Here is a 24,968-nt window from a genome sequence, read left to right as displayed (position 1 = left end):
CTGGTATGAGGACAGTGACCTGCTATGGTTCTGGACTGTCTGTTGCAGGGATGGAGTCTGCAAAGTCCCATAGCAACCATTATATCTGAATTCTCACCACAATTACAATATTTTACAAACTGCAAACTTCAGGGTTTTTTTCCCACTGTATTAACTGTCCTCAAATTAATATTCTGCCCCCACAAGAGGGACACTTGGTCTTCCAGAATCCTCAGAGAAAAGCGAGGAGCACTTTCTCACAGCGTAAGTCCTGAAGACCTACTACGTGTCGATACTGTGAAAGTGAGCTAAAATCAGAGCATATCTGTAAAGGTTTTAGATTGGGGGGAGGGGTATTTTGTTTTCAAGACAATCTCACTATACAGCCCTGGCTGTCCTGGAACTCACAGGCATCCACCTGCCTCTGCTTCCTGACTGCTGGACTTGAAGGTACAGCCACCACACCCAGCGCGGGTACATATTTTAACAAGCACCTGCAACAGGAGAGGCGTGGCACTAGGCACTTCACAGGCATTTCCTCGCTTGACTCTCAGAACTGCAAAGTAAAAGTGGAGACCACTCCAGAGCTCAGGAAACAAATAACCACACGGTGAACATTACAAAGCCATCATTCGGGCCACAGCAGGGTCTAGAATATGCTCTGTGACTGACATGGACATATATGGTTTCATTTTGCTCATCCTTAAAATTTAATACATGCATGCACACACACACACACACATATGCACAGTGGGGTAACATTTTGAAACTAGACAGATGTAAAGAAAACAAGTTCCAATAAAGAACAATTTACCCAGCCTGATGGCTTTCCCTTGTACCGCTTCAGCAACCACAATCCGGCTCCCCTGTTATTCTATATGCAGTTAAAATGTACATGCATTTGCTCATTAAATAAATGTCACGTACTTCCTGGGACACCCCCATATCATCTCCATGGCTCGGCCTTTCGTGTGCTTCTGCAGTATCCAATTTTATTTGTGTGTTTTTCCATCTACAGTTGTGTCTGAGAAACCTACCTTAAAACTTCACAAACCACCAAACTAGAAATGAGCTTTTTAAGACACCTTCTAACACTGCCTGCCTCTTCTTCGATTCAGCGTTCTCCACTGTGCTCTGCGGGGCAGATAAACTGCAGCTCAGCCTTTCCCGTTCGGGAAAGATCCTCTTAAAACATCCTTTGAAGGGACTTTACGGAATCTCTCAAACAAAACTTAATATTTTGTTTTCTAAAAGTTGAACTTAGACAGAATCCTTAGAAACTTCTCTTAAATAAGAGCAATTACATACTGTTTGTTTTAAACTTTTTTAAAAAATTAGAACTGAGATAAAAGATGTACATGACACAGAGGGAAATGGAGATCGCAATTATCAAACAAATCTGAAAATTGCAGGATCCAGGGGCAGCCTGAAAACCAGTTGAAGACAGCTCTCTTTTTTCTTAAAATATGTGACTCTCAAGTTAATTTTTTTCTCCTTATACTAGTTTCAAACATTTATTGAAACACTTCAAACCATTTCTTGCTGAGAGTTTAACAATTCATTTTTAGCAGATCTTTCTGTTTTCTGACTACCACCACATCCATGGTGTCAGTTAGCTGTCTGTAGCTTTAAGGCGATGTTTTCCAACCACTGGGAAGGGAAGTTTCTGGTGAAAAACATGGCTGCAGACTGACTTCCGTACAGCACTTCCTATCAAAGAGACAGAAAGAAAACACCAGACCCTTGAGTCAATTTATTTCAAGAAAGTGAAAATAACAGCACGAGAGGTTTTATGATTTTGCCTATGTTTCTTTTAAAAGGCTGTTGCTGGTGTTTTCATAAACTACCGCTTTTTATTAGATATGCTTATTCTTCCTCTGCAGCAGCAAGACTGACATAAACAACCAAAGAGGCTTGGGTCTCTTAGGCCCAAACTGTAATCTCTTGAGATTACCCTGGCTCTAAAATTCTCCAAGTAGAGGCTGCTTTCTTTAAAAGTAAGCCTTTTTTTAAAAAAAGTCTAGATTGACCTAAACCATCTGATTATTGGACTTTGAACTGAACCACATGGAAGTGTTACAAAACACTCAATATTAAATAAAACCTATTAGAACCTCAGTTTAGCAAGAGTACTGAATCTTCTTAAGTGCAGGTTAGCATGAAGGAGACTACCCTGCCCCTTGGCAAAGCCTACCAGAAGCCAAATTCCTAAAATGCCAGAGCTAAGAGGTCTTGGAAAAGTCCTCTAGAAACTGAGTTACTAAGAGACAAAGACTCCCAGGTACTTGACAGAAGTAGAGGCAAGAACTGTTTTCTCTTTCACTTCAACAAGCTGCTTCAATAAGTGTGTGGCCCAGAGTGAACAAGAGAGAGAGAGAGGAAGGGAGGGAGGGAGGGAGGGAGGGAGGGAGGGAGGGAGGGAGGGAGGGAGGGAGGGAGGGGAGAGAGAGACAGAGGGAAAGAGAGCAAAAGAAAAGTAATTCCATTGTTCCTCTGTCAGGTCACTAAATAATTTAGTACCTAATTTTTCCTTTCTATAATCCAAAGACCTCATGTTCAGAAAGCTACAGTTTAGAGTACATTAAGTGAAATCACATCCATATGCAAATACGTTTTCTCCCATATGCATCTTAAGAAAATAACAAATAGAAAAATAATTTATCCTCAGCCCCTAGAAAACAAAAACTGAAAGGAAAAGAAAGAATGGAGAAAATCTGAATTGTATATTTTCATTCCTTCTAAAAGGATTAAATAACAGAATTCTGAGTGGTTTGTTTGTACTTTCCATGCAGTATGTAGATGAACCATGAAATTCTGTTTGGGACACTTTGACATCTGTTTTCAGTGCGTTACAATGAAATCTGGGGACTTGGTACATACATTTGCTGTAATAAACCTGTCACTAATCAGTGTTTTCCAAAATACTGCCCATAACTATTACTATCCAGTAGTCTCGTTTGCATGATCTGATACTGTTGCTACATCGTGTTTTTCCCTGACAATGTGGCAGCTAGTCCCAGGCACGTGGTCTAAAATGGCTGCACATCACTCAGTAATTTCAGTCTTTCCACAGACTGCACAGACGATGCAATCTGTCCTAGAACGGACTAGTACTTCATCCTTCCCGAGATGCTTTAAACTAGAACACCGAGAATGAATTCACAGCCCAAGTGTGAAGCACTCAGTAACAATAAAGACGCCCACACTGAGGGGAGAACTCTGCCTCGTGAGGCTTATACCACAGGAGACATAAACATAATTCTAACTCAGGAGTCCTTTCGACAAAATCGTGATGATGCTCTTTAAACAATGAATGAAAGATGAGTCTCTGACTAGGACACTCCATTCCCATGAACTTCAGAAGCAGACTGAACCAGACTTTAGGACTGAGTCTGCTTCATGCCCTCTAGGAGTGATTACCAGTGACAGCTACCATGGCCACAAGTTTACAATGTGTTAACAGCCGGACAGTAGACTGCATAAAGGGTTCTTCTCATGTTGCGTGTGTCTTACACATCATATACAAAATATGCATCTCAGGAAAAATTACAATTCTAAGAATACAAACATGGCATTCACCAAAGAATAAAACTTGCTAAAAATATTTTTCTACCTACTCTCATCCTAAATGAAGTCCAGATTTGATCAGTATTTAGAACTGTATTCATATTGCTCAAATCTAATACGATTTCATTTTATCCTCCCATGAACTCATATTAAATCTGAAATATGTTTCTCTATGCACATGTTTCATATTATACAAATGTTGGATACAAAAAGCAGATTAATTGTGAGCCCTAATGTTGTGTTTGTTAGTACTGAGAAGTCATTCCAACTGTACCAAACGGGATTAATGCAGTATAACGAGTCTATTTAATTATTGTAAGACCAGTGATCCTCATATTACTATAAGCTGCTTTCCCCTTACTTGGAGACTATAAATGGAGCTGAAATTGCACATGATAACTACAGGTCATAGCCTGAAACATGATGCTTGCTGTAGCAGGAATAAAGAGACATTGCAGCATCTCTGGGAGGCTACAAAACACAGTCAGTGTTTAAGATCCATGTGGATGTTCTCATTGGAGCATCATATTAACTTACAGCATAAGTGTAAGCCAAGCTTTCAAGTGCATTGGAAAGACACAGTAACAAATGTTACAAATGTTACCAGCAGCAATCCAATTTGAACGGTGGAAACGTGAGGATACACTGTGTTCTAGGAACTCACTTTTATAGATTTTTGTGGATCCTGTGAACAGAACAGCAACTACTGAATGCCAGTGCCTTCTCAAAAAGAAAAGGCACACCACGGATTAATAGAATTTACGGACCAGAATCTAAACAGGCTGATCAATGTTCCGATCAATGTTCCGTGCACACCCTAGTTAGCCTTTAACTACTAGATAAACGTGAACAGCTTCTCATCCTGACCCCTGACTAGATCCTGTAGATCTATGAGAAACATTATCAGAAAGCCCTTCATCTAGGAATATGTTCCTTCTACACACAGCATCAGCGTGACATATGATTTAAGATATTTCACTCCTAATCTCTATACTTTCCTAATCTCTACCAAGTGAGGGAGAGGAACAGTCCACTGGCCATGGAGAACAGGGCTAGCCAGTTGCCCAGGAATCTGGCACACAAATTTAGCTCCAGGCCCATGAGAAGTCAACCAACCAGAGCCGCTGAAGTCAAACACTGATCCCAAATTACCTCATGGTGGGGAGAAGCCAATGTTTTAACCATTTCTCCTTTGGCGTCCAGTTGTTCTTGGTAAAAGTGAAATCACTCTAAGCAATAAATACTAAACTTCTTCTCTCTAGAGATCATTTAATTAATTTTTGGGAAGCCACAAAAAGGAGGACTAGGAAAGGCTGACTTAAAAGAGTCAGATGGCAGCGAAATAAAAACAATTCATGTAACCAATTAAGCAATCTGGGGCTGTGACCCAAGCAAGGGTCATGTGACCTTTCTGACTGAGAGTCTCAAAACCAGCAGCTTGCTCCCTTTAAACAGCCATCCAGCCCTGTCACATTATCCTCACTTCTGTCCAACTCAATCTGAAACATAAAGGAAGCTCTTCCAAACGTTAGTGACTTCATTTTGCTACACAGGAAACTTCTGTATTCCTCTGCAGGGCAGCAGATCCATTACCAGGGCACCCTTTAGCTAACACAAGTCAAGCTTTTTTTATTCAGAAAGCCACAGATAAAACTGTTACTCCTTTCTTTGAAATATTCCTAGATAGATCCAGAAAACTCTAGAAAAGCTAAAGACTACGGAAAGGATACGGTCACTCTAATTTAAGTAAGTTTCAAAACAATACAGGACTAGCTAGCTGCATATGCCTACCTTCAAAGTTCTCGCTAACAAGGACCCATACACAAGAGTAGGAGTGAAATATTGCTTTCTTTCCTCTTTAGGATGTATCACTGGAGAAAGCTACTCACTCACTGTTAAATACTTGTTTAAATATTCATACATTCCTTCCCTCCACACTTAGTTTCTCTGGAAGTTTCTAGACTATGCTATAATCTAGACGACGCAATATCCCTTCATATATAGGGATAACAGTTATTACTAAATAAATGCTTTACCTACACGACTTCACAAACCCTTAAAGCATCATTGTAACTCCTATTTTATGAAAGAGAACACCAAAGCATATGAAATGCACAGGACTTATGCAAAGCCACAAAGCTGACGAAGGGTAAGAGCAGAACCCAGGGTCTCTAGGCATGCGCTTTGTGTTAGAGACTGGCTGTATACCACTTAATTTGTCACCTTGACAGTGTCACCTGGGAAGGGGGAACTTCAGTTAGAACAGCCTCTGTCACACTGGCCTGTGGCATGTCTGTGGAGCATTTTCTTGATTGCTAACTGATACTAGAGAGCTCAGCCCACTGTGGGCAGCACCACCCCTAAGCATGCAGGACTGGGCTATTATGTAAGAAAGCTAACTCAGTGAAAGCCAGAGAAGAAGCAGGTCAGTGAGTCACATTCCTCCATGATCTCATCTTTGTTACTGACTCAGGATCCTGCCTTGATGACCTTCAGTGATGAAGCCCTACCTGGAAGCAGCGTTTCCTCCCAAAGTTGTTTTGGGTCATGGTGTTTAATGACAGCAACAGAAAATAAACTAGAAGTCTGTATGTCACGAAAAGTCCTTCTTAAACCCTAACTCTGAAGATGATGGTACTAAGGAACACATTTGGTACCAAATTAAGTCAGAAGGGTGGACCTTCCAAAAATGAGATTAATGGCTTGAAAAGGGATCCCCAGGAGTTTTCTGACAAAATGTTGAAGGGGGTGATTAGCAACCCATACGGTGACCCTCGCTGAACTCTGACCCTGGACTAACAGTCTACAGAATGCTAAGGAAGATGCACTTTAGAGTCTGTAAACCAGTCAGTCTGCTACTTTGCTACAACATCTAAACTAAGAAACATCTTTTGCAAAACCAAAGAAGGCACCAAAGGAGGGGATCTGTGGAACTGCAAAAGAAATCCAAAATTCAAAGAACGCCAGATTTTCAATGATAGATTATTCACCCCTCAGTCCATAAATCATCTTCCTCAATCCCTGCCAGAGCTAGGCTCTATTATCTTTCCCACAAACTTAACTTCACTTCCCCAAAACACACAGTGCTTCTCCAGCACCCACTAATCAGTGCTAGGCCAGAAACTGAACCTCTGCCATTCACCAGCCGAGATGGCTTTAACAATCTTTAAAGAACTGAGGAATGTGTCTGGAAGAGGGTCACAGATGTTTTTACAATCCTTCACCCCTCAGGCCCACTGCCATGTGACCCACTAGCCCATTAACCCCATCCAAACTCCACTCCAGGTTAGCATTACCTGTGGGATGCTAATCAAGGGACAGAAAGGCAAGTGGGCTCACTCCTCTCTAACGGGTTTCTGGAGGGAGAGGAAATCTGGGGCTGCTGATCCAGTGAAGTCTGTTGATGGTTCTCCACTGCCTTTGCACTCTAAACCCTAAGATGCCTTATTCACAGGGTTAAAGTTTAAGGGCATTCAAATTCCTTGATGCCCTGAACATCCCTACAGGAAGGTAATTTAATACAACCACTAAAAGAAAGAATTGTTTTAAAGAAAATTTCTCACCTGCTATTTGGGGGGGGAACAACTGTCAAGAGAACCCAGAATTCTAGTGCTTTTCCCAGGGTTCCATCAGCACACTGTCTCTCATCTGTTGGTGTACACACACACGCGTAAACAGTGTGCAGCACAAGGGGAAAAAAAGCACACTCTAACTTAAACTTCCTTCTTTCCTCTAATAATTTAAAAATAAAATGTAACAGTTTGCGTTTTAAACATTTAATCTGGCAAACACAGGAAAAATCACGAAGTATAGTGTCATATTTGGCAATGAAGAGATTGGTAGGATAAAAATACCTCTGTTTTAACATTTCAGGAGACATTTCCAATACTTTTAAAATTAAATTATTTCGTTGCTTTGAACAAGAACCAAGGTAAAATTCTCCATTTTTGAACATGGGGTTTTCATGAGGAACAGAAAAACAACTTTATATTCATTAAGATAAATAGTTAATATGGTGGCAAAAGTCCCTACAGAAATAAAGTCTTCACATTCACTACTATGGGTCACTATTATGGCATGAAATTTAACTATTTACCTCAATAAGAATAGGCCTCCCCAAAAACCATGATGTATTTTAGAAGATATAATAGGTTTAAAATGCTCATTTTTGTTTTCCATGCCCAGGCCTGAGCCTTCCCAGTGCTGGACAGTGATCACAGTACCAAGTCAATTGTTTTAAGATTGGGGCCTGAGTCACCAAACAGATAACTGAATTTGTCACTTTAACCTACATCATTACAATTAAATGCTTTTAGTGTAACGGCTAAAATGCTGGAAAATAATTCTTAAGGAAACCATAAATATAAAGGGCCAAGGAGTAAACCTCAGAGGAACGGGGAAGGAAATTGTGACATGTCATCACAAAACACAGAAGTTGAAAATCCACAAAGAAATGATCCAAATCCCTCCAAATTCCTGAACAATCCCCTACCTCCCCATCACTGTCAGCAAACAAAAGAAAGTCACTGCTACAGCGAGACCACGTTAAACAGGAGATGTGGCTAGTGCAAAGGGGCCAAAGGGACAGACGCCTTGAGTCCACTGGTGTGTAAAGCATGGGCTGGGGCCTTTTTGTCAGCTATTACCATAAAAGAATAAGAGGAAACAGTGACATTACTGCACAATAGAAAGGTCAAACAGCTTGCAGCCATTTCATGACCCAGACAAGTCAAGGTCAAGGGATTCAGGTAGCAACTTAGCCAGGGCATAAGTTACAGCCCAAATGAATTGTTTTAACACATCAGCTTTGGTCAATTAAACCTAACAAGGCAAGTTGCATCCCGTAGCAGGGTTCCTGACACCAAGGCCAGAAGCTGAGACCGACCTCATAAAACAAGGCTTTTAACATAGCATAGCAAATTTAAGCTAATCCATCCAGAAACTGCAGATGTCAGAATAATAAAATACAAGTTGTCTCCTAAGCGAGAACATTTTTCACACTTTCGTACAAATGCAAGTAGAGTCCCCTACTTACATGAATTACTGAATACAGCCTATTTCAAATCCCCCTGCTAACATCTATGTGCATCATCATTTTTTTTGTGCCTACTTTAAACCCACTGCTACTCAACTATCACATCTGCCTGCATCTTTTCCAATATAAGTGTACAAGATCAAGCTTTAAAAAAAGAAATTTTATTTACCTTCAGTAATAGAGTATATGTGTGTCACGTAATAGCACTTGGTACCCGCTAAAAGATTTACAGAGGACATATTTTAATATATGTACCATTAAATGTGTCCATGTATTTTAAAAATCGGAGCATATTATTTATTCCGTTTCCTACTTTGAGAAATAGTTGAAGCTAACTATAACTTCAAAACTTAGCAGTTAAGAACTTGTCTCCAAGGCAGTTCCTATTTCGCTTTGTACTTGTTTGAACAAATTCTGTGTTCTGATTGTGCTGTATCAGTAACTTGATGCATGCTCTGAAGTGCCCTAAAACAGGATTCTGAAAATACACAACCTCCAGGCAACTTTTCAGCTCATAAAATTACTTCATCCATCACTCCATATTTCCAATTATATAGTCTTTATTCAGAGTTCTTTAATTTGACTGTGATTCATCAACAGTGTCCTGTTTAAACTACCATCGTAAACAGAGGGAATATGTGTCTAAGTGTTTTATTAGAAACAATCTATTGGTGCACAGGAACGGCTGGCTTTTTTTTTTTTTTCTCTTGGAATGCTGCTTTGCTTAAATTATCAGAATTTTATTTTTTAATGTGTGGCCCTCAATTCAGCCTCAAGGTCTTTCTACCTCACTGGTTAATTGGGAGCCATTTATCCCAATTCTCTGAATAATGCAGCAACCAAAAAGCCCAACCACTCACGTGTTTTTACTCTCACATCTGTAACTTTCAGTTAATCCAAGCTAATCCTAAAGACTCGGTCCTTGCTATACACACTTAGTTTGCACAAGTTCCCTGCAATTTGATGATTTATTCTCCACGCCAAATCCTAACAACTAAATTCTGTTAAATTAACCACATCACGTAATTAGAGTTCAAGGACCTAAGAAGTCACTCTAAAATGAGACAATGTGCCACAGAAAAGTGAGTCCAGCCAAAAGGAAGCACCTCTCCTCACGGTGCTTGTCACTGAGACATGCTGCTCTACCGACTCGAGTTTTCAGCCACAGAACTAACCACGGGGCCTTGAGATTTCTACAGTGATTCCTCCTGGGAAGGATGAAAGCCTAGAACTCCTGCTCTGAGAGCCGTGCTGCCCGCTCCGCCACAGCGCATGTGCTGACAGACTCCAGCAGAGCCACGAGTTCCACTCTCCGCGCCACAAAATGCTACTCCGAAACTTTATCAGGTGCTACTTGACCAGCAGAAGACTGGCCTTGCCCTGGGCCAGCATTTTCAGCTTTAGTGTGAGCTGTGTGCCATTTCCCCTTTCATAAGCCTCCTCCACACAAAGCAGTAACTGCTCCTTTGGAGACAAACTTAGTTATCCCATAGGCCATTGTGACTACAGAAATGAAAGTCAACTCAATGCATGCTCTGTATGTTCCAACGGTTTTAGGAACTGCCGAGGACTCAGACCTCAACATGGCCATGAAGGTCTTCCTCTTCCGATTCTGGATTCTAACTGTTCAGCAGAGGCAGCAAGGGGAATGTCGTAAACCAGATAACAGGCTTTTCATGCTGACTTAGCAGACTCAAGGCCCTTGAGGAGAAAGACCCTGCTAAGTTGAATATCTCGGATGGTTTATTCAAACAGAAGTACCCAATTCAAAAAATGTCAATGGGGATTAAAACTTTCATTTCCTTTTGACAGGTTTCATTCAAATTCCAACTGAGGGGGGGGAACAACTATGTGTATTTTTAAATCTTACCAATCTTTCATCAATCTGTACTTCTGGATTTGGGGGCTTGTGCACCTTGGCCGTCTCCAGACACACAAGCTTCCCTGTGTTGAGCAGGGAGCTGGTCCCCACACTACCAGACCACCTTTCCTGTCACTCACTACAGGGCTCAGGGCCCCTAGATTCCTCAGCATTCCTACGCAGTGAAGACAATTTTGATTTTTACACACAGGACACACAGAGTACAAAGTGTGTGACTCTAAACATACAAAATCCAGACACATACTTGTCATTTCAAAATGCATACTGCTGTCTCCATGGGAGCAAGGGCGGGGTGAGAAAGGAAGTCCAGGGCTAGATCCTCTACAGGAGGCCTTACCAACCTTGGCTGCCTTCAGAAAATAATCCACGCCAGGGTGTTCTGAATATCTGAAAGTCATGATTACAACGAATGACGGCCCCATCGCCGTCTCTCCCTTTGAAAGTGAACCCGTGTTAACAGCAATGCAGAAGCCTGCCTCGCCATATCAGGACACAGATGCCCCCTTTCCAGCTGGCAGCTAGGGCCTCAGAGTTTAACTCTTGAGTTGTCTGGCAAAGCTATCTTTGTGGCAGGGACACCAAGGCAGAGAGGGTGGACTTCTGGCCCCTTAGACCCCGTTTTGTCCCTTATCGGTGGGAAAATTGTTAAGCATCTAATCTTACAATATATGTTTTAACAAAGGTCTCATTAAGTCTAGGGGCAAGACACACCAATAAGAGCCCTTCTTTATCTGGTGAATTGTGTATGAGGAAGAATGCAAACAAATGTGTACCAGAGTTCAGAAGTTCAGTCAAGGACAGGGTACCAGGATGGGAAAATTGAACAGCCATTTCCTACATCAAACATGTATCCACACACACTTCATGCTCTCTGATGTCACCATGAAAGCCCACCAAATCACCCCCACAGAGAGGCATCATTTCAGCAAGCTATGAAAGCTTGTTTGCCCCCACAATGGGAAATACCTGCAAATGAAGTAAAAATTATTAAAATGTTAAAAAGTGCTGTCAACTTGCAAACAATGATCTATTTAAGCTTTTCATAAAGAAATAATTGCTACCCAGAAGGACTCTGAGCTGCAGGAGCTGAAGGAGGAAAATCGCTCTGCAAGTGTGTCCTCGCTAATGCCATGTGACAAGCAGGAAGAGCTCCGTTTCAAAGACAATAATGATTACAACTTCCCCTCCAAACAAGTCACGTCTTTCGCAACTTCCAGATACACTTCAATTATGATATCGTTTAACAATCGAGCCGCAAAAGTTGCCATCCAACAATGGACCACAATTAATGTTAAGGGTTCAACAAGGCTAAAAGGAAGTTACTTGTTCGGGATAGAAGCAAGACTGCTGGACTCTGCCACACTCCAAAAACATGTCTAACAGGAGTGGAAAGTAGGGTCCGAAACTCACTTGGCCTGGCTCGCTTTGAACTCCCATCTGTTAAATTCCTAACAGCAGACATTATCTCTTGAGATCTTTAAGCTCTGTGTTGTGACCTGTCTTCTCTATAAACCCCTCTGTGCCTCACAGAAAGCCCGGTCCTTGCTTCCTCCTCACACCCCCTTCCACACCCCCCACCAGCATCCCTGAATCTCCTGGCTCCAGACAGGACACAGTCTGGCAACTCAGGGCCTCCCATAGGCCACACTTCCTTCTGTGTAGCCCTTTGGGTAGAACTGCTAATCCTTCTTATTAATTAATGAGATAATGGCCGTTAACTGGGAAGCAATATTAATGCTATCGAGGAAACCCGGATCAAAATTATTTTAGCCTTTCTTTTGGTTATTTTCTGCCTCCCCACTCGCTCACCCAGAATGTGAAATTGTGCACTAAGAATTTGACAACATCTTGGTGCAAAATTGAGGTCAAGAATGACTGATTTTGACATGTAGCTCCCTCATTAAGGTTTCTGTTTTTCACGTGTTCACTGTATACATCACTAACTAGAGAAGGAAGGACCTCTTGACAAACTACTAGAAACAGAAGTGTAGAAATCGAGAGAACTAGAAATTGAATGAGAAATCAATAGGGATGTAAATGAAAGCAACAGTCAGTCATAATGGGTGCGCTTATCCATCACTACACTGAGCATGCTCCCACCCACTTGTCCTAGTGTACCCTGTATTTTAAGGCTGGTATATCCTGAGAAGGTGCACCACACAAGGCTTGCTGCTCTGCATTCTGTTTTGCTTTGCTTTGTTTTGATGAATGCAATAACAAAGACAATATGGGGAATAGGTACCACCTGCCCAAGAATCATTGGACATCTTTAATATCTTCGGGAATATGGAGCCCATTTTAGAACTATTTTTCCTTAATCTGTTACAATCTTTTTTTTAAGCCTAAAAAAAATAAATAAAAAGGGAAGGGTTTTCTATTAGCTAAGCTTTGCTGCGGCAGACGAGCAGGCAGCTTTCATTCAGGGATTGTCAAAAACTTTCCAGTGTGCCCACTGCAATGCGGGTGCCAACCAACGAATCAAAGGCATTCAGCAGCTAGACAAAGAGGGTCTGATGCCAACCTCGGTGCCACTGGCAACCATTATTGGCATCAAACACAGTGTCTGCCTTTTTTTTCCCCCTCGCCTGGCACTTCACAAACAAAATGGCGGTTCTTGTAGCAACGGAACAGCCGAGGCGCAGCCCTCTGAATCAATAGCATCAGATGATTTTTATGGACTTAAATATAGTAACACCCAAACCATGTACCAAATTTGAGCTAAAATCTGGGGCATATAGTTTTATAAATAACTCTATTTAATATGACCCTCTGCTAATATAAAGAAAGAATAAAATGGACTGAATTGCGGTCCATCAGGCTATATGCACCGACGAAGCTGAGTAACAAAGACACTGAGCTTTGAACAAAATACTGCCTTGTGATGCAAAAGCCTAATAAACTACGTATCAAAAATGATACAAGTTCTCCCCCCAAACTATATCAGATGCAGATGTAGCACTATAGTTTATGTCAAAGCTCCAGTAACTCTTTCCACATTTCAGAAAAGATGAGGTTGCTAGGGATGGAGTAGGGGGAAAGTGTGGGTTGAACCAAACGAGGAAGGGAGAAAGAAAAGCACTGGGAAGTTGGTCAACAAAGGAAGTTTATTATCCATCCATCTTTATTTCATCTTCCATTAGAGAAGAAGTATGTGATCTGAAAATAGCCAAGAGGACTATTGACATTTCTAGATCTGGAAATTGTCAATATATTGTAACATCACTCCACACTGCAATGCGGATGCCAACTAACAAATCACAGGCACCCAGAGCTAAACAAAGAGGGTCTGGTGCCAATCCTGGTGCCAGTGGCAACCATCTTTGGCATTCTCTCTATTCTTCCTCGTGCTTTCCCCAGTCCTTTATAAGGAGAGGAAAGGGGGTGATTGTGTTGCTCATTCTGTTATAAACAGATTTCTCTTTTAATTTTTCTTTCATGCTTTTCTTTATACTTTATCTAATTTTTAAAATGACGTAAGTATGTTCTGTGTACTTAGAGGAGAAATAAAAAGTTAGGCTGTGAGATGAGGCACTCCGGGTGTCCACAACCTTATATTTTAAAACCCACTTTCTTGATCAACTACAATGCAAAATGACAATCAACCCATAGTTCACAAATAAAAAGACATAAATTTTGAAAAAGAGAAGACACAAAAGCACCCTAATGTGACTTTTTAAGAAGGGCCACCAAGCGTTAAGAGTAGAGGATGCAAGGGCAGGTGGCAGAGAGGACAGATGATAAGACACACAGGGAAAATTCCCAAAGGTTTTTAGATTGGGGAAGTTATCAAACAAGAAAACCAAGATTGTACCTGAAAATACAGTCTCTAAGACTTGGCTCAAAACTTCATGGTTATCATGACCACTAGTAAAATATGTATATATGTAATATATATATATATATATATATATATATATATATATATATATGGTTTTCTGTCTCTTTTTTTTTCTTTTTTCAATCTATCTTCCCAAATCTAAAAGACAATATCTCCTGTCAGCTCCACAAAACTAAGAAATTTGGCTGTCTGCCCCAGAGTAAATCTGCACATAAGTCCCCTCGACTAACCATCAAGAGTTAAAGCAGGAGTATGGTACTGATCTTCCCTCCCGACTAGAGAGCTCCATGACCCACTTTGCAAAAACTTTTCCTTCTAACAGTCACAACACAGTCCATCTAACACGTACATACAGCCCACCTAAAAAAATGTCACCTCTTAGACAGCTGTCCATCAAGTTGGAATGCGTTAATGACCTCTTATTTTAAGACATCAAGGATGAAAAATATGTTCTCCCACCCATCATTACTTGAATGAGAGTTCTCAGTACAGGGAAAGAGCAAACGTGGTGGTTCATTTGTTAGGAAATACATTTCCAAACGACGTTGTCCAACACTGTGGCTTAAAATCGATGTAAAAAAATCCTGAAACGACACTCAAGTATAGCTCTAGAGCTAAGTCAAGGAGAAATAAAAACAAAGGGCGCACAGTGCGTACTAGAGGTCTGTCTAAGTCATGAGTAATTTTCTTATTCCACTTTTCTGAGCACTTTATTAAAGCCCGCGTTTATATAATGAGCATCGGATAACTGTCTGCCACCTGGCTATCTGCAGGCCACCTTCCCTCCCACCAGGCCAAGTTCGGAAATGACCCGCCATCTGTGGCAGCCCAAACTTGAGGCCACTTTTGGGATGGTGTTTTCTTAAAGGGACTTTTCCTATGTGGGCTGTGTCCTGATATCCTGATTGGCGGGGGGGGGGGGGACAAAGTCAAAAGTCTCACCTACTTAAGAAAAATAGAAACAGCAAAGAAATTGATCTCGTTAACTCCAAACCCTTGGCAGGAACACTGCCTATTTTGCACTGTGCAGGCAACATTTGCAGCGCTCTTCACGGAGGACTTTAAACACAGTCCGGTATGCGGGCTCTGCATTCTTTTGAGATTTATTCTGAACCAGTGTAACCAGTCTCCTTTCTGGTTTGCTCTGTAAAGAAAGCTGTGATTTCTTCCTTGGGAAGCACTATGAATTTGCATTCAAGTAAACTAATAATAATAGAAAGTGTTCCCAAGTCACTCTGGGAAAGTATTATAAATTATTTAAATAAGAACTGTGCTGCATTAGATCTACAGTGAACACTGCACAATCAAAAGGAGCTGTTGATAGAAATATTAAAATGACAGACATCTAGGCCTCTGTCAGATATATATTTTCATAGCGACCAGCTTAGACACTCTGTAACAGTAAACGCTAATTTGATTTTTGGTACAATTACCACGAGATTTCTGAACAAAGTTCATCTACCTCATTAGGTAAGAGACTAGTACAAAGATTACTAAACACTGCTTCGACTACCATCAGTAAAGTTGAATTTTTAGAAGCGGGGAGGAGATGCAGCCTGGTCCAGAAAGTGGAGTGCAGTAAACTGTATTTCCTAGACTACTCTGTGTCTGTCCAAATGCAGAAGCCTATCCAGGTAGGAAAGCTCCGTGTCCATTTTCATGGCTCTGACATGACCATGGACACGGAGGGCAACTGGGCACACCAAAGTACCTGGAGAGGGCAGAGGACATCTGGAGGCCTCCAGGACCAGTCTAGCCCGAGCTAGAGATCCCATATCTGGAGGCGGATGGGTAGTGTTTGCCGTGTTAGAAGAAAGAACAATGTGCTCCTACCTTGCTCCTGCACGTAGTATGCCAAAAACAAGTCAAGTTCCTTAACTGATACTGTGATATGGTGTGGCTGGACACAAAGTGCTGGGTTTGTGCAGTGTGGGGACTTCATGAGCCGCTCGCCATCGGTACTCTCCAAAGGGATGCCTTTGAACAGGATCACCATGACTAGATCCAGACGCCAGACTTTGTCTGCCTGTCGCAGGCAGTCGATCCTCCTAATCTTACCCTTCTGGTCTGGATTGGATAAGACACAGCACGGGTGCTTCTTGCCAGTCACGGTAAGCACAAAGTCCTCCCGGTACTCCTGGCGGATATCTTTGCGCAGCTTGGCCAGGAGCCTGGATGCCCACTTCTGTTTGATTTCAGGCTTTTCACTGAGCAGCTCATCTTTGACTGCTCTTTCTTCATCCTTTGACATTCGTTTCTCATGCTTTTTAAAGTACTTGCGTTTTCGAGCCTGCAGGTTGAACCAAGTGTAGGCGATTGCACGGACGTGTGGAAGAAGTGCCTCAATAAATGGGTGGAATTCATCCTGCAGAAGAAGGGAAAGAAGGGGTGCACAGTTTAATTTCCAATGCAAAAAAAAAAAAAAAAGACGCCATCCACTCCCAATTCAGCACAAAAAGTTATTTTAAAAAAAATATTATTTTCTAATTTAAAATGAACAAGACATCAGGACAAGGAGAAAATGTCCCCTCTCAACCAAAATTCACAAACTGGTTCTCCCCTCTACAGAGAAAATATGTTTTTATTTTGTATTTTGGCTCTGGTTCCATCCCCCTCATTCCCACCTCAAAGTCATACACTTACACCCTTTAAAATAAGGTGCTTGGCACCAAATTTAATATTTAAATATTTGATTGACCCACTGGCACTAAGCAATACCATTTCACAAGGAACACAGTGTGGCTTTTTTTTTTGTTTGTTTTTTGCTTTTTTGAAATCGGAGCAGAGCTTCTCAGAAGGCAGGAGCGATGCCACAGTTCATTTCTCTTCCCTGTGCCACAGAAACACAAAGCATGTAGATGCTCACTGTGATGCCACACAGTTCCCGCTTTTGGAGCATGCTCTCAGCAAGAGGCTGCTGGTGGCACAAAGAGCATGCGCCATTAAACTTGATCCATTTTCTTATCAAACGTCCAACATTCCTACACTGAAGCAGCACCATTCCAAGAGTGGTAACTAGAGAAACCAGTAGACAGGGAGGGAAAGTGGGCGAAGGACACAGCTCGTCTATCAGTGTCCTGAACGCAAGGTTTCCATACTTTGAACAGCACATTCTCTCCCTGCACCACCAACATTAGCTTCCAGCACATGCGCACGCGCACACAAACACACACACACACACTTTCATTTTTAAATAATTCTTAAAGTTGAAAATGAAATGCCATGATGTTCCTGCCACAGTCGTCGTACAGACCCCGAAGCCCTCCAGAGTCAGTTAATTTGTGAACCCATCACAGGAGTATGGCAATTATTCAAACCCCTTAAAAATCAATCTGAGGTGAACAATGAAAAATGGCAACTTGGCACCAACTTTCTGTTCTTTGTTTCTCTGCATGCTGTGGCACGGTGACACCAGGAGCACACCCTGGCCATTTACTGCTTTTGTGGAGTCTCTACCATGCGTGTGTCACACAGACGGAACACGGGACGGAACTACAGGCACACAGAGGCATGTACCTGGGAGCCCACAAAGACTTCAGTCGTGCAGTTCCCAACTGTCCTGTGAACTAAACGGTGTACCTTGCAGGCCTGAATTTTTTTCTGCCTGTTTTATCTGAATATTTGAAAGGGAGGAGGCTATCAGGCATGGCAGGTCATCCCTACCTACAAATATGTCTGGTTACTTCCAAGTGGAGTCAGTGTTTCACTTCTTCCTGGCTTAGGTAAAGCTGGCCATAGAAGCTCAGACCCATTGCTGTTCAGAGAACAAGAACAGCATCCCACGCATGAACAATATATAAATGCCATACGCCAAGCACTGACGCAAAGGAGAACCCCACTACGACCATTTTTCTGGTCATTTGGACTGTTCTGTCATCCTAACCACAAAAGAAGTTTCTCTAATAGGTTACATCCCAAGCCGGAATACACTCATTCATGTGCATTACTCTGAAGCACATCAATAGTCCAGTAGAATGACTAATTTCACGCGATAAAGGTGATCGAGGTAAACTAGCGACACGCCAACAAAGAAGCCGCCCCCGAATTCCATGTCTTCGTGGAAGTCTCTTTAAGATGGAATTCAAAGTTGAGTGCAGAAGACTGCAATCTATTACTAGTTTGCATCCAGACCCAGAACAGGTACACGACTCCCCTAATCGATAGCCCGGTTATCACGTGCTCTGACATATTGCCGACTAAGAATGCATCCAAATTTTATAATGCAGAATGCAGCTGATTACATCGCAGCATGAGGCAGAGCCAAATGCCACGGAGGAAATTAAACCGATCAGTACTTTCCAGCAGAGATTTGAACAATTCGGTTACTATGTGCACACATTAAAGGGGGCCATGGAAAGAGTTAAACCACAATCTGTTCTTTGTGTGGGAAGGCAGCTCTGCTCACAGCAACCACAGCCCATGATAAGACCTCCCTATCTCCATACACTGTCTGATGCCATGCTTTTAGCTCCCACTGTAACTGTAAAAACTTTGTTTATCCCCTCCCCTCAAAATACATGCAAAAGGAACGCCTGTCTGCTCAAGGAAATGTGGACTTCAATGTGCTTTATGAACTCCCTTCCTAGGACCTGACTTTTACTGTGATTTACTGATATAATTTAAAAAATGCATCTACACTTCTGCAAATGAAAGCCTTGAGGATGCAGGGAATATGGGCAAGAGTGCTTTGTCCGGCTCTTTTTAGTCTGACCACGCCTTCTAAAATGCACATTATTTAATGGCTATTAAGCAACCCAGGAACACTGAAGTACTCAGATACTTAAATACTATGTTCAGTGACATTTCATTTTCTTAGAAGGACATTAACATAACTTTCGATCAAATAATTTTGAGATTTAATACTCGACAATAAACGTCATCTGTTATATAACAAATTTTAATTTTAGATAATTGCATTACACCACCAAGATGCTAATTTGAAGTTGAATTTGGAAACTCTTAGCCAGTTGACAAAAAAACAAAACAAAAAAAAAACTGTTGTCTTGAGTTTGCTGTCACTGACAGCAAATATTGTTTTAAAACATAACTTTTCTTTATTGAGAAACAGAAGTGGCACACTTTCTCAGTTCACCAATTTGTCTTAATATCTTTTGGCGCATCCATATTTGCAGTTTCAATTTTAGGTAGAACACTTACTTGATAAGAAGACATATTGTCCCAAAATGATAATAAGTGGAGACAAGCAATATGCCACATATACTTTTGCATTTCATGTCTAAATGTCATCTCCCAAGTGTGACTGCTTCCTAAGGCTCTATTGTAATATATTCTTAATCATTTTAAATGACAAGAATGTGGAACGTAGGTGTCCTCATGTAGAAAAAAATAAACAGGATTAAGGCATTCAAATGTCCTCATAGATTGTCACAATTACACTAAGAAACTATCAAAATTATTTTTAAATCAAAGCATAGAAGTGATTTAACATTTAAAGTCTCTATACTCAGATAAAGCTCACTCTCAGAATTTTCCTTCAAATATACTGACGTTCAGTGAGATACTTTTCCTTATAAAACTTTCTCGAGTAGAACTAAATTGACAAAATAGACAAGTTAAATTTTCAAATATAAATATAAAAATCTAATTTAACTAGATTTATTTATTCTTCTGCACAGAAACAATGATTTCATGAAAGGATTGGGATATTGGTCCAACATAGCCATGGTAGAGTAAATACAGCATGCTCTTGGAGCCTCATCACTACATAACAATAAACCCTGAAAAGAAAATGCTGGAAGAACTTGAATGACAATGGAAGAAAAAAAAAAACATCATCATGCCAATCCAATGTTATATTAAAGGCTTATATGCAGATAACCAAAATACTAAAACAGATAGATGCTTCTTAATTTTCCTTTTACTCATACTGGCCAACAAATGCTGACTTAGTGATACTATGCCAAACCAGGTAGCTAAATAAAGTTCAATGGTAAGGTCTTTTAGATTAAGTTTTTTTTTTTTTTTAAGAACCTAAATGTGTCAATTAACAATTGGGATACTTCTTAAAGTTTCTAACAAATTAACAATGTAGTTTACTTTGTATCTGCATGCCTCAAAACAGGTGTGAACAGTCATCAGGCTCTTGTAACATAAAACTAAACTACTCATCTGATACAAAAGTAACACTTCCGAGCGGGCGCTCTCGCTTCTGCCATACCTTAAATTACCTACAAAGTCATAAAGTGATTAATAGTTGGGAACTCTAAAACAGTAACTCCTTCTCTGGCATAGGCCTTTAGTCCCCAAAAGCAGTAGTAATGCATCAACCCAGATTTATACTGCTAAAATAAGATGGAATATATAGTCATCATCCTGAATTAATGTTGGGAAGTATGTGTCCTTGAATAGCAATGCGATAGTTGGGTGATTGCGCAGTCCATGTTCCAAACATTTCATGTGTCAATATTCTGAAATAGTCGTTTAAACACAGATGAATTAAGATGGAGCTGGTGGCTTTTTAATGCTTATTTAGGGGAGATTAAAAATATAATGCAATTGCTAGCAGTTTCCCAAAAACAAGAGTTTGGAAATACAAATACAGAGACACACACAATTAATTACCCAGTCCTTCCCAGGTGAGAACCAGTCAGGCCTCACTTTGTGAAGGAAGCGCTTACTTTAATCTGCTTCCTTTGATCACGATGTAGAAATAATAGGAATGGTTATGGTTTATCAGAAAGAAGGGGAAAAGCCTGCCGATGAATAAATAAAAGTAACTTTTACAACTACAGGCAATTTTTTATACCTGAGGCATTTTCATCATATTCATGAGCTACTATCATTCATAGCTGTTAAAATACAAATAACTCGACGACCTATTTTTCCAGTTTTGTTAAATTAAAGTGCACGTTTACGTGCTTAAAATAGCCATATCTAAGTTAATCATACTCAGATGCCAAACAAAATATAAACAATAAAAAATGTGTCAGCCAAAAAGCTACAGGGCTGTGTCCAATCACTGAATGCCTTATCGCTGTTTTCATCTTCATTCAGTTTGTGAATGCCGCAGTCCTTTTGAATCACAATGGCTTCTAATTGTCATACAATTGAAATCTTAATTATTTGTTCGTTATAAAAATGCATCGTCATAATATTAAATTTTTTAAAAAACTAACACAACCAAAACTTGACAACATTTCTATTTCATATCTATGATAATGTCAATGAAAATTTTCGATTACCAATCTAGATTCCTACTCTTGAAAGTTTCACCAAGCTGTCCCATAAGTTTAAGGGTTTAATCGAACTGCTGGAAATAACAGTTCTGGACTAGGCTGTTTAGTTCATCAGTTGATGAGTTCGTGGGGCATCCATGAACGGATGAAAGCGCGCCCAGGTAAGTCGCTCGATCTAACCACTTTTTCACTTGACCATTTGATTGGTAGGGATAGAAACTGGTTTTGTTTTTTAAGTATATCGCCAGTGCTTTACCTCCTAACATTGTTCCTTAGATTTTAGGGCAATTTTCGAAGTTAAAAAAAAATGACCTCACTTTCCTGATATTACTTTATGCCTTTCTAGTTATGCCCAAATATCATCAAATGAACAAGCCTCACTATAAAACAAGCATGCCTTAAAAGTCCTAAACATTCACCACAATCAACTAAACTCTTGTCAACTTAAAAAATCGTCTCTGAAGTGCGGTTTCTGAAACCCTCAAGTGCGGGTAACTGCAGACCAGTACTTTAGGTCCCCAAATAAGCAAAGAAATGGGTCGCCGGGACCACCACTTCGAACTGGCGGAGTCACCAGCTCACTGTGGGCAGCAGAGTCCAGAGGCGCTCAGTCAGGCTCTCAGTACTTTGCCCAAGATCCCAAGCCGCTCCCAAGCCGGAGTCGCACCACGCACTCCGACCAAAGAGTAGGGGTGCCGCCGCTGCCACCAGCTCCGGGGGCCTGCACAGGGGCTTAGAACCGCGGGTCTCCGCCCTGCCCACCCCGGCAGCCTCGCCTGCCCAGTGCCAGCTCTCCCGGGCTCTCCCCGCCTAGGCGCGGGGCTGGGCGCGCGCCGCAGCCCTGGTCCCACGCCGCCCGCACAGCCCACCGCAACTCCTTGCCACTTCACTAGGGAGACCAGGGTTAGGCAAAGCCGTTGAGGTCTGCAGCACAAAAGCAAGAAGACACAACAAAGGCGTCTGGGGCCAGAGAGAAAGCTCAAGAAAACGACCAAGACAAGTACCTGAGTGAGACAGATGGGAGAATACATCATGACTTCGCCTTAAAACGCACTTTCCCGGAGATGCCCAAGAAAATCTTCGAGAAGCAAGGATTTCATCTATTCATTTTACAGTCATCTGAGCCCAGCGATGCGATCAATCAGGACAGGGCTCTGCGCTGGATCACCGCAACTTCGCAACAAACCCAGTCCTCCTTAAATAGCCAAAGATTCAAGTTCACTCGGCGAGCTAGATTTCCCGGGGTGAAATCCAATCTACAGTTTTAACCCTCTTGCGGTCCGCGCGCGCCGGCCGAGCTCTCCAAGGCCGCCGCCGGTGCAGGCTGCTGGTCGCCTGGTTTGGGGGATTTGTTTTCTGCTTTGCAGTTGTTGTTGTTGTTGTTGTTGGGGGTTTGGGGTGCTCGAGGATTCGGTATGGGTATGGGGTGGTGGTGGGTGATGAAACGCTTTAAAAAAAAAAAAAGGCGGGGAGGGGGGCGCAGGAGGCCGGGCGGTGGGGAAAGCTCGGAGAATGTGTCACCGCGCTGGGAAAGTTCAAGGTTACCGCCTCGAACACTGCAGCAGGATCCGGGAGTGGCGATAGCAGGCGAAACTTTGCCGCGAGCCGACCATGTGTGTGTGCGCGAGGGGGAGCGCCAGCGAGTGCGCGCGGGTGGCGGGGCGCGCGCCGGAGAGGGCCGGGTGGGGGTGGGGAGGGGGGAGCAGGGAGAGGCCGGGGTGAGGGAGGGGGCGCGAGCGCGAAGCTCCCGGGCGGAAAAGACTTTGCTGCGCTCGGGCCCCGCTGCACAGCCGCCCGCCCGCCGCGCCCCGCGTCTGACCCGCCGAGCGTGGACGCCGCTGCTGGTGCCGCTGCCCACAGCCCACAGAAGGGATCGGAAGGACCTCCTGAAATTTTCCCAAACGATCGATCCCGCTCAGCTGCAAACTCCTCTTTTCTGTTCTGGGCGCTTTTTCCCCCTCCCTCTCTCGCTCTCTTTCCTTGAAAAACTTGCAAGTTGAAAGATTCACTGTTCCACCCTCTGGACCCCGCTCGAGCTCTCTCCAAATCAGACTTAAGGATTGTTTTATTATTTAATTACACAATCACCGCTTTACTCCTCCTCCTGCAAACGCGCGTTCCTTTTGCACCAGCCTCTCCACACCCCCCGCCCCCCACCTTCCTCCTCCTCCCGCGCGCCTCCCCCAGTCCTCGCGTCTCTCCCCCTCATTTGTTAAAGGTATCAGACCGGTGCCACAGTACTGGGACTTTTTTTTTTTCAAAAATAGCTCTGCCACCCTTCGTGCACCTCCGAAAACCCGCCGAGAGAGAGGTCTTTCAGTGCTCGCAGCAGACGCTCAAGCCACGAGAACATCCTAATGAGAGAAGCCCTGAGCCGATCTGGGCCCGAGAAAGAAACGAATGGAAAATTCCCTCACACCCAGGCCGCCCCGAGCTGGGGCTAGGGCGCCGACTCTAGCACCCCAGGCGGCTGCAGGGAGAGGGCGGAGGCGGGGGCCGGAGTGAACTTGGCCTCTTGGAGTTGGGGCGCACCGGCACGGAGACTGGGGGCGCGGCGGGAAGCCCTGCCAGGAGCCCGCCCTAGCGGGCGGGGAGGGGTAGCGGGGTCCCGGGCCCCCCCCCTGGCCTCGCCACCGCGCTCGGTGCACGTGGCCGCGCTCGGAGCGGGAAGGCCGCGCTGCAGCCACGGCTCGCCCCTCCTCCGCGCGCCCGGCCCCTCTCCTCCTCCTCCTCCTCCTCCTCCTCCTCCTCCTCCTCCTCCTCCTCCTCCTCCTCCTCCTCCTCCTCCTCTTTCTCCTCCTCCTCCTCCCCCCCCCTCCTCCTCCTGGCGCGCTGGCCGCGTCCCAATCCCCACCCCCAGGGCCCGGGGCGCCGGCGGAAAGCGGCTCCCTTCCCGCGGGGGTGCGGGAAGGGCGGGGCCGCGGCGCGCCTGGGGCTGCGGGGCGGGAGCGCGCCGGGTGCGTGTGCGGCTGCGGCCCTCCGAGGCGGCTCCAGCCGGCGCCCCGCCCCCCGCCGAGTGAATGAACTTGATTCCCGGGACCCAGGAGGCGGCCCAGCCCGCACCCCCATTCGCGCGGGCACTCTCTCCCACACACACCGCCCCCCAAATTCCGGGTTTCCGCTAGGGGTGGGTGGGGAAGTGGAGGAATCAAAGGCTGCCCAGACAATGGAGAAAGAAAAGTGAGCGCCCGGGGCTCCACGGCGACCTAGCTTGGGGCCGCCGAGCGTTTCCAGGCCCCCCGCCGCCTCCCGCTCCCACTCCGTGCCCTGTACTTTCCCCCCCCTCAACTTTCTCCAGTCCTCGAGCTCCTGACCACCGTGCCCTCCCCCAGAGGACCTGAAAGAACCAGTGACTTTTTCCTTCTTCAAGTGGAAGTTACCCACATCAAGCATTTCACTACGACACATCAAGAAAAGTAGGCAGGTTCAAGTCAACCATGAAATGGTCACTTTTTAACCCCGTCCTGTCCT

General features: G+C 43.4%; 1 protein-coding gene across 4 annotated transcripts in view; it reads right to left on the bottom strand.

Moving 5' to 3' along the window:
* The window catches only part of Nfib (nuclear factor I B), a 213,453-nt gene extending 189,901 nt beyond the window's left edge, over positions 1-23,552 (bottom strand). For 2 of the 4 annotated variants that reach the window (XM_057784587.1, XM_057784588.1), the window contains exons 1-2: positions 22,502-23,552; positions 16,135-16,666 (exon numbers count right to left, since the gene is read on the bottom strand). In XM_057784587.1, coding sequence (XP_057640570.1) covers positions 16,135-16,666; positions 22,502-22,531 — 562 coding nt within the window. In that variant the 5' untranslated portion in view covers positions 22,532-23,552. Of the gene's footprint in view, positions 1-16,134; positions 16,667-17,167; positions 17,242-22,501 lie in introns of those variants that run through there. The other 2 variants (XM_057784586.1, XM_057784589.1) reach the window with 2 other exon arrangements.
* Between the last annotated feature and the right edge of the window lie 1,416 nt (positions 23,553-24,968).

This window comes from Chionomys nivalis, chromosome 11 (assembly GCF_950005125.1).
Source record: "Chionomys nivalis chromosome 11, mChiNiv1.1, whole genome shotgun sequence".
In the NCBI taxonomy this organism is placed as follows: Eukaryota; Metazoa; Chordata; class Mammalia; order Rodentia; family Cricetidae; genus Chionomys; species Chionomys nivalis.
Note: the sequence above shows the minus strand (reverse complement) of the source record. Positions and strands in the feature narration are given on the sequence as shown.